General features: G+C 47.5%; 1 protein-coding gene across 3 annotated transcripts; it reads right to left on the bottom strand.

The window, feature by feature from the left end:
* Positions 1-782: 782 nt before the first annotated feature.
* Positions 783-12,446, bottom strand: STRADA (STE20 related adaptor alpha). Of its 3 annotated transcripts, XM_065699096.1 has the most exons (13): positions 12,384-12,446; positions 12,145-12,229; positions 10,924-10,981; positions 9,956-9,984; positions 5,995-6,097; positions 5,564-5,685; positions 5,342-5,450; positions 5,137-5,260; positions 4,142-4,313; positions 3,569-3,673; positions 3,183-3,424; positions 2,495-2,537; positions 783-2,107 (listed from the first exon to the last, which is right to left on the bottom strand). In XM_065699096.1, the coding sequence occupies exons 2-13, from the start codon at positions 12,178-12,180 to the stop codon at positions 1,955-1,957; spliced, it is 1,296 nt and encodes a 431-aa protein (XP_065555168.1). In that variant the 5' UTR covers positions 12,181-12,229; positions 12,384-12,446; the 3' UTR covers positions 783-1,954. The 3 variants fall into 3 exon arrangements, with proteins under 3 accessions (XP_065555168.1, XP_065555167.1, XP_065555166.1); XM_065699095.1 differs by lacking the exons at positions 9,956-9,984; positions 12,145-12,229; positions 12,384-12,446; XM_065699094.1 differs by lacking the exons at positions 9,956-9,984; positions 12,145-12,229; positions 12,384-12,446 and having other exon boundaries at positions 3,183-3,673.
* Between the last annotated feature and the right edge of the window lie 1,034 nt (positions 12,447-13,480).

Raw genomic sequence — 13,480 nt, 5'->3', positions numbered from 1 at the left:
TAAGCATCAAACTCTCAGTTAACTGAAGTCCATAATCTTTGAGCATGGAGCAAGCCGAAAGCATGGAAAGGGATAAGAAATAGCAGCTTGTTCATCCTTCACCCTAAAAATTGCAAACCCAGGGGAGAGTGGCAGGGTGCAGTTTCTGTGATTGAAGACAGGCTGAGAGAGCTGGGCTGCTTCAGCCTGGAGAAGGCTCTGGGGAGACCTTAAAGCAGCTTCCAGTGCCTAAAGGGGCTGCAGGAAACCTGGAGAGGGGCTTTGGAGAAAGGCCTGTAGGGACAGGCCAAGGGGAATGGCTTGAACCTGCCCGAGGGGAGACTGAGATGAGCTCTTAGGCAGAAGCTCTTCCCTGTGAGGGTGCTGAGGCGCTGGCACAGGGTGCCCAGAGAAGCTGTGGCTGCCCCATCCCTGGCAGTGCTCAAGGCCAGGTTGGACACAGGGGCTTGGAGCAAGCTGCTCCAGTGGAAGGGGTCCCTGCCTGTGGCAGGGGTTGGAGCTGGATGAGCTTTAGGCTCCCTTCCAACCCAGACCAGGGTGGGATTCTATGATTCATGTGGCTCAGTGTTTTCCTTTCTATCTTTTATGCCCACCTCTTGGTTCCTAAGAGAACGCATGAGAGGCTTTGAACTCCAGTGGGCAACACAGCTCACAGTCACAAGCCATTCTGAACCACAAGGGCGGTTGAAACTCACTGGGTTGAGCTGTATGAAATGAAGGACATGAGAAGAGCCTGTATCATCCTTTGTGATCCCCTCCATCATCTTCCACAGCCAGCAGACTTAAAAAACAACTTCAGAAATAGTTTATTTGTTTTGGCAAAAAACTAGAGTAACAAACTTCATCTGCGTTCAAGTACGGGTTCTACACACCATGAGGACCTGTGGCCAGCACCACTGCTCCGCCTCCAGCACCCGCAGTCCTTGGAAAGGTCAAACTCAAAGTCTTCACATCCAAACACCAACCCCAAGGAAGGGGGAGCACTGCTGCAGGAGCAGGGCAGAGTCACACAGCCATGAATGAAGGGGAGCCAAGCTTTTCCACGTTGGTCAGTCAGGGAGGGCAGAACAGCAGTGGTAATGGGAGGCTGAACTCTGTACATGATGTTCAAAGAGGAGTCGTGCATGAAAATCAACTTTGTTTTCCTGTGTGCCAGGGGCAGGCACTGGGACCAAGCTGGTGTGAGTGGCTGGTGCTGTGAAACCAGCCCAGCTAAGGGGAGGCTCAGGTGGATGTGCTGCAGGTTAAGAAAGCTGGTTCATTGGAAAGGGGTATACTTGGGCTGGTGACCCAAGCAGCCCTGGGAGGAGAGGCTGGAACACCCCATCTGGACTCAAGAGGGCTTGGGATCAAGTAAGAGGAGCCTCAAAAGCTTACTCCAGAGCTGGAAAAGAATCTGGTGCTGCAGAGAACAGCCGGTGCAGTGGTTGTGCCTGGAATGGAATTGGGTCTCTTCCATCTCAAAGCAGGACCTAGATTTAAGGTCATCTTCCCTTTTTAACCCACATTGTCAAAACTTACCCTGTGACAACTCTTGAGGAGCAAAAAGAGAATGCCTCAAACCAAGAGCTGCCACCTCCCCATCACTCTAAGGAACCCTTCAAGGAGGAAGAACCAAAGGGGGGGGCATGGAGCCTTCAACTGGGATACAAGGAAGCCAGTGATTTTGAGGAACACATAAATAAAGACCATAACTACAGACTCACTCAACCCACTCAAGTGATCTACCGGTGTAGATCTGGGCACAGCACCATCCGGATGACTCCACAGTTCCTTGGGGCTGATCCTTTCCAGCTCAGGTCTGTCCATTTGTAAGTTAACAGGCAGCTGCAGTTCCTTCCCAAGGACCTGTAAACTCTCTTATGTGTAACATTCATCACCTTTTATGAGCACAACCAATAAATTACAATGTCCAGGAAGCCTCTCCGGAGAACCAGGCGCAGTCCCTGTTTCTCTAGAACTCCCAGTCATCCACATCCAGCTGCTCCAAGTTGGATACCAGCCCAAAAATGCCACTGGGATCCTGCGGCCTCGTTCCTTCCAAGTTGGTGATTGGGGTGACGGGGCGCAGGAGTTCAGGGAGTGCTTCGGAAGCGCGGCGCTTGATCTGCACAGAGGAGAGAACGGAGGTGCTGAGCTGCCTCCCCACATACCCTAGCACCAACGTGGGTATAGGCAGAAGCAAGCCCAGGTCACCTCAGTCTGGTCTCATTAAGGCCCAGGTTGGGACTGTCCTAGCCCTGTGGGTGCCAAACTGTTCTGGTGTACAGGACAGGCAGGTTTCCATCCTCTGTTCAGGTAAGGACTTTGGGAACAGCCCACCCACCTCCCAGGAGAACTGGAGGATCAAACTGCACTACAATTACCAAACTAACTGAATCCTTTCAGATCACGGGAAATTCAGCAACTTGACTCCCCCCCATCCAGTTCAGTGACAGCAAAACAGCTACAGAGAAGCCACTGTTCTTTATCTGCCATTAAAGGAGTTCCTTACCTGCTTAAAAAAGGGGTGGTTCAGCAGAGTGCCAGCGCTCGGCCTGTGGAAAGCAGTGAGGATCAAGTAAGTAAGAAGTGTCAGTGTTTAAAGTTAGGGAGTGGGAGAAGAGAGCAGGGTCCTTCCTGCCTCTCTCGTTTCTCAGCTATAGGAGGTTTCCCTTTTGTAACCAGGAGCACTGTTTGTGTTCACATGTTTAATGCCAGCAGCTGCACAAGTCACTGATGTGCACACCCCAACCTTTGGCCACGTTTCTGAGCAGGGAGGTGTGCTGGGGAGGTTTGTCATGGACAAGGACAACTTCACACTCATTACAGAGGAAAATACAGTTGTTGATCATCTCCCCTTGTCACCTCTGCTGGCTGAACAGCAGACATTGGCAGTGATGGAAACTGGCTAAACAGAGCCTCTCAGGGACCAGAAATTCAAGTTGTTCAGTTAATTTTCCTGCCACGTAGCACCGCTCTACCCCTCAAAGGTTGCAAAGTAGTTCTTCAGGTTCTCTTATAGAGTGTTGAGCACTTAAAGTGCTCTAAGTATTAACACTGCTCTTGTATTACATGCTGGGACTGCTCCTCTCAATGTATGCAGCACACCCTCACACCACTCCAACCATCTCAAACCACCTCTGCTGGCTCTCATGGTTTAAGCAGCCCTGGAACAGTGCAGGTCTGTGAAGCTGCTTTACCTGAAGTCAGGATTCCGCTGGAGGCACTGCTCCACAAAGTTATGGAAGCAGGTGGAGAAGGTCCGAAGATAAGGGTGCAGGGTTGGCTCCCCATTGGCTGCCCTCACGTTGCTGACAGCCATGTTCTCACCCATCCCATAATTTGCACTCGAACGGGAGGTCTTCATGGTCAGCTCATCAGCAGGAATTGTGGTGGTGTCGAGCAAGCAGGGAACAGTTCCATTCAGCTTCTCCAAGAGCATCTGGAATAGATGGGACAGAAGCAGCATCACATGCAGTAGGATTTCCCATTCAGACAACACCCTTGTGTCTTCACATCCCAGTGCAGCAAAGCAGTTCCATGTGCCAGGAAGAAGGATGAGAAAGGAACAGCTTTTAAACCTTACCTGAGTAGAAGGCATGTCTTTAAATGGTACATGGCCGTTTGCCAGCTCACAGGCTGTTATCCCTATGCTGTAGATATCAGATTTCGCATCGTACCCCTGGAGATTCTAGATGGAAAGGAAAAGAAAACTCAGCCTTGTGGACTTACACGTGATTGCACTGTGATTCCCACGGGTAATGGGACTCCCACAGCTAATGGGAATAATCTGTAGAGGCACCTACAGGAGAACTCTTTGGTCAAACCGATAAGACAAAAAATTCTACCCACTTGTCCTGTGCCCACCCTAAATCTGTTTCCTGCAGCCCCTCCTTTTTCCTTGCATTTGCACACCTTCCTCTGGAGAGAAAGGAAAGACAATGTCCTAACATGGATTTCTCAGCAACTGCCCCCTTTTGACAGGAATATGTGTTTCCCCTTGCTGGGGGTCTCTGGTTTTAAGGTAAAAAGGTGAAGCTCATCACAAGAAAAAGGAGCTTTTGTCATGTCCCCCCCTCCAAACATGCCATAAGCACGCAGGAAATCAGTCAGGAAGACTGTGTACCACTAAAAAAATAGTATTTTCTTTTAAACACACCTGCTGCAAAACTTCAGGGCTGAGCCAAGGCAGGACTTTGATGCTGTATTTGGGGAAGTCATGAACAACTTTGAGTCGCTGCCCATGGTTGATCATACTGAGATTACTGCGCAGGCCGGAGAGGTAAACCTTCCCATCCACAGAGATCAGGATATGGCTGGCTTTGACACTCCTGGAAAAGAGTAAAAGCAGTCAGCTCCTCTGGCTTCAGAAGTGGTGTTCCTTACAGGAATATCGTCCTTCCTTTCGAGGAAGGCTTAGTGTAGAAGGGCACGGCAGAGGATGTAAGACAGGCATAGGTAAGCTGTATTTCTTTTACAGTACATAATAGAAGTAGTAAGCAGTAATAACCTACAACTTTCAGTATACAAAATGTACAGAAGAGGGATGTACAGGAGAACTATGCCAAGATAGTGATTTAGAAAGAGATCGTTCTAGTACTAAACAGAACCTGGGGAAAGGCTAAAAGCTTATTTCACTGGATGGTACTTGAACTCCCTGAATGCTGCTCAAAACCACTTCTACAACCATTAACATGACTCTATTCACTCACTCTGCAGGACACCAGTGAATGTTTCTGTGGCAAGGAGAAATGTAGGACTAAAGGTTACAGACCCAGGACCTTCCACAGTAACAGGGAAAATCCCTCCTACCACTGCCAGTCTCAATTTGGAGACTATCAACAGTACCCAAACAGAGCCTGAACAAGTCAACCTGTCAACATGAGCTGCAGGGTGGTTTTAGATACTCAGTTTATCATATAACAACCTTATCATTGGGATAAGTTTGCTCTACAGTGACACTTTCATGCAGTTTAGTAAGATCAATGATGTAACTTCCTGTATTACTGACTTGTTTCAACAGCAAAGTAATACAGGCTTGGTAATGCATCACCCCACATCTCTTAACTATTCACTCTGCTCTAACAATGAGCAGTGCTTCTGAGAACTTCCAATTGAAGGACAATGGATCCTCCCCCCCCCATTTTTAAATACCTATGTACATAGCCCATATGGTGGATGTAGTCAAGTGCTTTCAATACGCCTTGGAGGATATATGCAATAGCCAGTTCACTCATCCCATCCATAAAATGGGTACAGATCAAATCTTTTGCAGAACCTAGAAAGAAACAAAACGCCTCTTAAATGGTCAGAAAAAAGCCCCAAGGATATGATGCACAAAGGTGCACTCTTCACCTACCATAGGCCATGAAAGACGTCACCACCCACAGCTCATTGTCAGCTATGAAAGTTGCTTTGTATGGCACGATGTTGGGGTGGTTGAAGAGCTTGGAAACATGAAGTTCCCCCTAAAATAAAGATATTTTAACTCCATTTAGTAAATGCAGAAATAAGCATAGCATTGACAAGCACTGCTCTTGCTGACTGTCCTCTCCCAAACTTGCATGTGGATTCGTGTTACCTGCAAGAATGTGACCATTTCATTTGTGCAGGCCTCCAAATTCACTCTTCTGACTGTGACATACTCTCCTGTGGGTTTATACTTGGCCAGGTTCACAACCATCAAGTCTTCAAAGCCTCTGCCTGAAAGAGAAGGCATTAAAGCTTTAGCAATACTTCTGGAGAGCTCCTCCAGTCCTTGACCCTTAAATAATCTTTACACACATTTACTGAAATTATTTTTTGCCTTGTGAAAAGGACTAATCATTCCAAAAGATACTACCTTCCTTGGCATGTATCCCAGCGAGGGAAATTGTCCTAACCTGTAATATTACCCTGTCTTTCAAGTTCAGATCTGAGGTGTAATGAAATGATGAGGCTACAGCTCCACCAAGGACAAGGACAGGTTTCAGGAGTTCTGATCCTCCAGCCCATGAGTAGTAGCAGTATTACCTATGATAGTGAGCAACTCGTAACAGCTGCTGTCTGGCTGGAAGTTGCTCATGGTGTCCCTTTTAGGGGAAGGAGCTATCGACTCGGAGCTCGCCTCATTTGTCTGGGGAAAGAAACAAAGTCAGGTCAAGAGAAGTGAGGATCACACAACGGAAAAGTCATCTGCTCCTTAGACTGCCACACACCTCAAAAGAGTAAGACAGGACTGAACACAGAAGGAAATGTAACAGCTGTTCAAATCATTGTAAGCAGTTACTTATCAACTGAAATCCAGGAGATGCCTCATTTCAGAAGATCCAGGCATCTGTGTTTTAAAATAGGTCACCATACAATTTCTTCAGGAACATTTGGATAAAGCCAATTATCATTCCCCAGGACAGCTTACAGTAGCTACCTGTCTGCCATCAGTTACAAGTTTCTGTGCCACCCTCCTGCTGCCTGAGCAAAGGCCAAAGGAAAGCTTGTTTACACCACTGCTCTGCACCGTGGCAGATGATTCCTGGCTGCAGGAACAGGCTTCTGCTGTCCAGCTGCTCACTGGTGGTAAGAGTAGAACAGTAGAAGGGATGAAGCAACTTAGCTCAAGAGATGAAGATCACAGATGAGCAAAGAACCAAATCAAAGAGAAAAACAACTTAACTGCAAAGCATTAGTGCTTACAGGAGAAAAGAACAAAAGGAAAAGACCCCACACCACATGGGGAAGCAGCCTCCAAGCTGTCACCTTTCCTCACTACAGCTGACATCAAGCTCCCTCCTTTATATGCACACAAATCTTTCCAAGCAGGATTCTGCAGAGGACAAACCTCAATGATCTTGCAAATTCCGTTATCACCTGTAACTCCCTCAAATTCCCAAAGTCACAGGAAGAGCATCCTAATGGAGATCCAAATTTATTCAGTGCCTAAAATCAGATTTAATTCTGTCCAATTTCCAATTAACTCCTCCTGACATTTGCAACTCCAGCTCATTTTTTCCACCTCATTCTTCTTCAACTGCAGATGCCCTTTATCAGACCTTTTCTCATGGTACATGAAGCAGAAAAGGCTTGTGCATTTTCCTACAGTGCCAGCAAATGCTCTTTTTTTCCATCACTGAAAGATGAAAACAACACAGCTGAAAGACAAGGAACTTGCTCTTCTACACTTGGTCGAGGGTAAATGGAGTGTGATGAGCACAGACATCAATTTGCCATACACTGCTTTTGTGTCCCCATGTATATTTTGGGAGTAAAGTAACAGTCACACCTCCCAAGTTCCACCCCTTCAACTGACCTTGAACAGCAACATTTTACCCCTTTCTGCCTACCTTTAAAATGGGTATTTTTCAGTTAAGGGATTTGTGAACAGTGGTATTGTGTCATTTCAGCTCACACAGCTCCAGTGCAGCAACTCAGTCCTGTTCCAGGGTAGCTAACCCCAGAGACCTCAGCAGTCCCACATCCTTTATTCTAGCTCTAATGCTACACAAATGCTGTTCCTTGGCTGAGAACAGGCAGCAGCAACTTTCCATTGAGGATTTTAAACTTGTGTTAAAGCAGCCTGTCAATTCTGATCTCAGTTGTAGCATTCATTACTTCTTCCAGCAATTCCTGTCAACAGCAAGATTGCCAGGAGAGACACACAGGCAGATGGAAACCTCTGAAGCGGAAAGGCACCACCAAGGAAGTGAAAGCAGGAGGCTCTGCTAAGCAGTGTTATGGAGCGGTGACAGCTAATAAAACACAGAGCGGTATGTAAGTGGCTTCCTTTAGTAAGGTCCGCTCTAGATACAGCATAAGGCAACAAAACAGATGCAAAATAACTTAAATTTAATATTATTAATAGTGCAATTTCAGCAGTAATGGAAAAATACCATAAACTCCATTTTAAAGTGCCTTCCAGTACATCAGAGGTCATCACTCACCTCTCTTCATGCTAGCAGTGACCAAGAACTGAGAGTTAATGCAAAAGGAGCTCTACCAGCAATTTATCAACATCATTCAAGAGTTTAAAAACACACAAAACAAACTGAAATGTCATTTATGAATACTGCAAAAAAGCTCTTCAGTGGTTTCACACAGGACAACTTTTGGTGTATGGTCAAAAGCAAAAGCAGCTGCAAAATGAAGTCATGTATGAGTAGCTTTATGGCATGACCTTCATTAAGGGCTTTCCAGCTTGTTGATCTGATTTTAATTTGAGACAGATTGAAGGAAATTAATCTTTGAAAGACATCTCCTGTTCTAAATGCCGTAAGACAATCAATTAGGGGATGCTAGCAAGGATCTGCATTTGCCAAATGCCCTTCATCTGAGTTGGGAACGGGGAACGTTGGTTTTGTTCTGCTGCTTTCCTCTCCATCTCCCTCATTCCCTCACTTCTAGCATAAAACTCTTTCTCCCACCCCTCTTCCCAAATGCTTTACCTTTTTCTCTAGGCCTGCTGGAAAAAACAAGTTTTTGTTTAGAGTAAAAGTCAAATCAGAGTCAGCAATACCACTGCGAAAGTGTCCAAAGCCCAGGTGAATACTTGAACTAAAGCAGAACAGATGCTAATCAAAATTTGCTTCCAGCCCAGCATATGTGTAATGCTCAGCAATTTGATACACGGTGTGAATTTACTTGACTTTATACAAAATGCTCCATATCCGTCTCACATTTTCCGCTTTCTTTGTGCCAGCAAATAACAGCCACTAGCACAAAGATCAATTATAAACAGCTTGAACTGACAGAATCAAATCCTACTTAATTTGTGTTTGTAATTAGCTTAAACTAGAGCAACACCTGCACACAGAAGTGTTTCGATACAGGGTGGGGAGGTGGGAAATCATTTAGACAAATCCATTCAATCAGAAGGTGTGTTATTCCATGAGCATTGCTCATTACGAACTAGTGTGTGGTCAGGGCCTGCAGAACACAAAGCATCCAGGTGAATTTTCCACCTGCCTTTTTGACCAAACGTTCCATGTCTGCTGGTGATTTTAGTTTTTAAGAGGCAAAACTCTCTCCTTGTGCATGGAACTGGCTCTGAAGACGAGCAGACAACAGGAGGTAAAGTCACCTCAAACTTGCATGACCTTTGGTTTTGATGTCAGAGCCTCTGTTGTGGCTGCTCTACAGGGAACAGAAAGGAAATCGGGATCAGTGTGTTCAGAAGGGAACACAGGCTTTGAATGGCCAACCAGCTTCCTTGGGCCTAGTTTTCAGAATCATAAAATCATGGAACTATACAATGGTTTGGGTTGGAAGGGTCACCTCCCACTAGAGCAGCTTGCTCCAAGCCCCTGTGTCCAACCTGGCCTTGAGCACTGCCAGGGATGGGGCAGCCACAGCTTCTCTGGGCACCCTGTGCCAGCGCCTCAGCACCCTCACAGGGAAGAGCTTCTGCCTAAGAGCTCAGCTCAGTCTCCCCTTGGGCAGGTTAAAGCCATTCCCCTTGGCCTGTCCCTACAGGCCCTTGTCCAAAGCCCCTCTCCAGCTTTCCTGGAGCCCCTTTAGGCACTGGAGCTGCTCTAAGGTCTCCCCTTCAGGAGCCTTCTCTTCTCCAGGCTGCCCCAGCCCAGCTCTCTCAGCCTGGCTCCAGAGCAGAGCTGCTCCAGCCCTCGCAGCATCTCTGTGGCTTCCTCTGGATTTACTCCAACATAGAAGTCCCATAAATTAACCTCTTCCTTTTATTCTAAAACAGAGAGATACGCTTTTCTGAAGAATCAGATCTAAATAACCTCAGGAGGGTGAGGGTAGGGGGAACAATGACACCAATACAAATCCAAGAGATTAAAAGCTTTGACCTGTCACATACAGTTGGAAAACCACACACCAAAAATCTCCACTCCAGGGTGAAACCTGTTTCCACACTTGTAGAACTAAATATAGAGATGAGATATTTAACTAAGAGAAAAAGAAAAGAACAAAACTCAAACTTCCACAAGGAATAATCTCCATGCAATGAACCACAGCACCACAGCCTGCAAACGTCACTTACTTTTCTCCGAGAGTCACCCGGAGGCTGCTCTGGAGTAAAGAAATTAATTGTTCACTATGTGTTCAACAGATACCCATTCAAAATATAGCGGGAAAAGTAAGTAAATAACCTTGCATGCTACTTGTTGATACCAAATATATGGGGGGGGATGTTGGACAGAGACATTTAATTCACACATCAGGCTGCAGCACTGAAAATCATAGAAACAACTAGGTTGGAAAAGACCTTTAAGAATCAAATTATAGTACAAGTATGGAAATTATAGGGATTCCCATAGTGCTACTGTTCATACACCCAACATACATGTGACAATCTTTTTATTATACCTCTAAACACATTTGAAAATGATATATCTGCTTTGCTTAAATACAGAAGAACTATCTAAAGTAAGTTTATTTAAAGTAGTGAAAATTCTTCCACTCCACCTGGAAGCTCAAGATCAAGACACCTTTCCTATGCTCTGACCTCCTTCCATGGCACCCATTCTGCAGCCGAGTGGGCAGTTTGGTTCCTTATGCACAAAGCAGAACAGGAGCCTACCAGCTCTTCTATGGGCACACTGGGGAGTTGTCATAGAATCATAGAATAGTTAGGGCTGGAAAGGACCTTAAGATCATTTAGTTCCAACCCCCTGCCATGTCATCAGTTTCAAAATCCATTTTTACTCTGAAAATGATAATTAACCTTCCCAACCCCCAAATCTATCTTTTGTATAGGGAAAGGTTGTATTGGTTATGCTAAGAAACACAGAATGCAGGGTCTGAAAACAGCGCTGCCACCCACACGAAGCTGGATCTTGGACACTTCCATATTAACTTTATATGCTTCCCCTGCTTGAATAAGCAGATCTGGTGCTACAAGGAAAGTTATTCATTATTCTACTGTTAAGATACATATTTACAATGAAATTAACAGACCTTGCAGCCAAAATACTTCTAACAATGTCGTTTAATGAGAGAAAAACTTACCTCCAAACAGTTCAAACTCTCTTAAGCCCTCAACAATGAACTTTTCAGACACCCACCGCTGAAAGAAGAAAATCCAAAGCAGCTCATCAGTTAATCCATAGAGAAACAAGTTTCTTTTCCACCTCCCCAACAAAAGAGAAGAGAATCATAACACTTCTACTGTGGTCTCAAACCACAACATCAGAGTTCCAGCCTTACTTTAGATGAGGCTATTCTCTTCTCGTGCCACTGCAGTGGCATGCACCCAACAACTAACTACTGCTCTTCCTGACCAACATGCATTTGCAACAACAGGTAACATCGTTTATAATGCTCAGACAGAACCCTTATACATGCACACACAGCAAAAATAAGCAGCATGCTGCAACTCGCTTGTATAGCCAAATAGAAGCTGGTTGGTTTAAACAGATGTAAGAAATGCTTCAACTATTCACAAGGAGGAGATGTCTTAGAGAACCGAAGGGTTTTTTGGCTATATATCTAATGATGGAATGCAAAATTAGAAGAGAAATATGTTAGCGTTGTTTTTCTCCAGAATTCACGCTTTATTTGGCAGCAAGCATTAGATCATGCAGAGGAATCTCTATTCACCTCTGTGATTCAAAGAGGAACAGATACACACACAGACATAACACACGAAAGAAGATACAACTGTAGTCTTGCAGAGCACTGATCATGTAGCATTAAATAAGCAATTGCAAACACTGCCATGTTAGAGGCTGCCTAGTTGGTAACACAACTGAAGAAACAGAGCTTATGCTGTTCAGTGCGAGGGAAGCCAGTCCTAGAAAGCACCACCGAGTCTTTAGGTGACAAGGACTCAAACCTTGTCTCTGACACCACCATTTAAAGGCATTTTCTCACATGAAACTTCCTCGAATTGACCGAAGCTGTTGTCTGTAGCTACGGGTTTAGGATGAAAACCACAAGCTGTCGGTGGGGGCCACAGCGAGGTGGTCACTTCCTAAAGCAAGGCAGGAAGCAACCAGCACCACCGCATTTTCTCTTCATGACAGCGCCCGTTAAACCCCCTCGCACTGCATACACAGGACATACGCGCGCGGAAGCAATAAACCCTTCAGCACAGGGGCTTTAACGAGCCCCCCGCCCGTTTTAACGTGCTTTCCAGGAGGGCAGCCCCGCCGCTGCACCGCCGCACAAGCGCAAGGCCCTCCCGACACGCCGGCGCCAGAGGGAAGCTGGAAGAGGTTCAACACTCACCCTAATCCGCTCGGGTTTACTTACAAGAAAAGACATGGAATCCGCGTTACCGTTACCACACGCAGCTCGGAAAGGACGGGCAAACCTGCGGGCACAACAGCGGGTCACCCCGGAGCGCGGCGCTCACCCGCCCGCCGCCCGGCAGCCCCACAGAGCCGAGCGAGGCCCACCGGAGCGCGGGCAAGGCCGGTACGCACGGCCCGGGGCCGCTGCGGCCTCCCCCCACGCCCCCACCTCACCCGCGCCTCAAGCTGCGGCCGCCGCTCCACCGGCAGGGAGACGCCGCGCGTGTGACGCCAGCACGCCGCTGCGTAACGCGGCGCGAGCGTGACGTCGCCGAGCCGACGGGAAGAGGCTGGCGCCATGTTGGCTGCCTGAGGGGGCGGTGGGGACTCCGGCAGCTTTGGCACAGGCGGTAAATGTTCCGTGGCTGTGGTGTTTAATAGCGTCACTGGTGATGTTAATGAGGGGATCGAAGGCACCCACACTAAATTTGGCTGGGAGAGTTGATCTGCGGAGGGATCTAGACAGGCTGGACCGATGGGCTGTAGCAATGGTATCAGACTCAACAAGGCAAAGGACCTGCACTCAGGCCACAACAACCCCTGCAACGTTCCAGGCTTAGGGAGAGAGTGGCTGGAAACTGCTCATGGAAAAGACCTGGGGGTACAGCCAAGAAGCCCCCAGCATCCTGGCCTGTACCAGCACCAGTGCGGCAGCAGGGCCAGGGCAGTGATTGTGCTCCTGCACTGGGCACTGGTGAGGCCACACCTCGAGTCCTGTGTTCAGCTCTGGGCCCCTCACTACAAGAGAGACATTGAGGGGCTGGAGCAGGGCCAGAGAAGGGAATGGAGCTGGTGCAGGGCCTGGAGCCCAAGTGTGATGGGGAACGGCTGAGGGACCTGGGGGGTTCAGATGGAGAAGAGAAGGCTCAGGGGGGACCTGATGGCTCCCTACAAGTACCTGACAGGAGGATGGAGCCAGGAGGGGCTGGGCTCTGCTCCCAAGGAACAAGGAATGGGACAAGAGGAACCGGCCTCAAGCTGCACCAGGGCAGGTTTAGATGGAGCTGAGGAACAATTCCTGCCCCAGAGCATGCTCAGGCATTGGAACAGGCTGCCCAGGGCAGGGCTGCAGGCACCGGCCCTGCAAGTGTTCACACCCCGTGGAGACGAGGCCTCAGTGCCATGGGTTGGTGGTGGCCTTGGCAGCACTGGGGAATGGTTGGACATGATTGCTATTAAAGGTCTTTTCCAACCTGGTGGATTTCGTGATCTGGCCTCATGGGCTACATGCCCTTCCCCAGCACCCACCACCCGCACAGGGAGCAGCTCCC

This window comes from Lathamus discolor, chromosome 20 (assembly GCF_037157495.1).
Source record: "Lathamus discolor isolate bLatDis1 chromosome 20, bLatDis1.hap1, whole genome shotgun sequence".
NCBI classification, from domain to species: domain Eukaryota; kingdom Metazoa; phylum Chordata; class Aves; order Psittaciformes; family Psittacidae; genus Lathamus; species Lathamus discolor.
Note: the sequence above shows the minus strand (reverse complement) of the source record. Positions and strands in the feature narration are given on the sequence as shown.

Bases quoted from the DNA above. Each gene is read 5' to 3' on its own strand.
- STRADA (XM_065699096.1), bottom strand. From the start codon at position 12,180: ATGTCTTTTCTTGTAAGTAAACCCGAGCGGATTAGG. The intron at 10,982-12,144 runs GTGAGTGTTGAA...TTCTTCTTTCAG, and splicing joins GTAAACCCGAGCGGATTAGG to CGGTGGGTGTCTGAAAAGTT. The intron at 5,261-5,341 runs GTAGGTGAAGAG...GTTTCTTTCTAG, and splicing joins GACGTCTTTCATGGCCTATG to GTTCTGCAAAAGATTTGATC.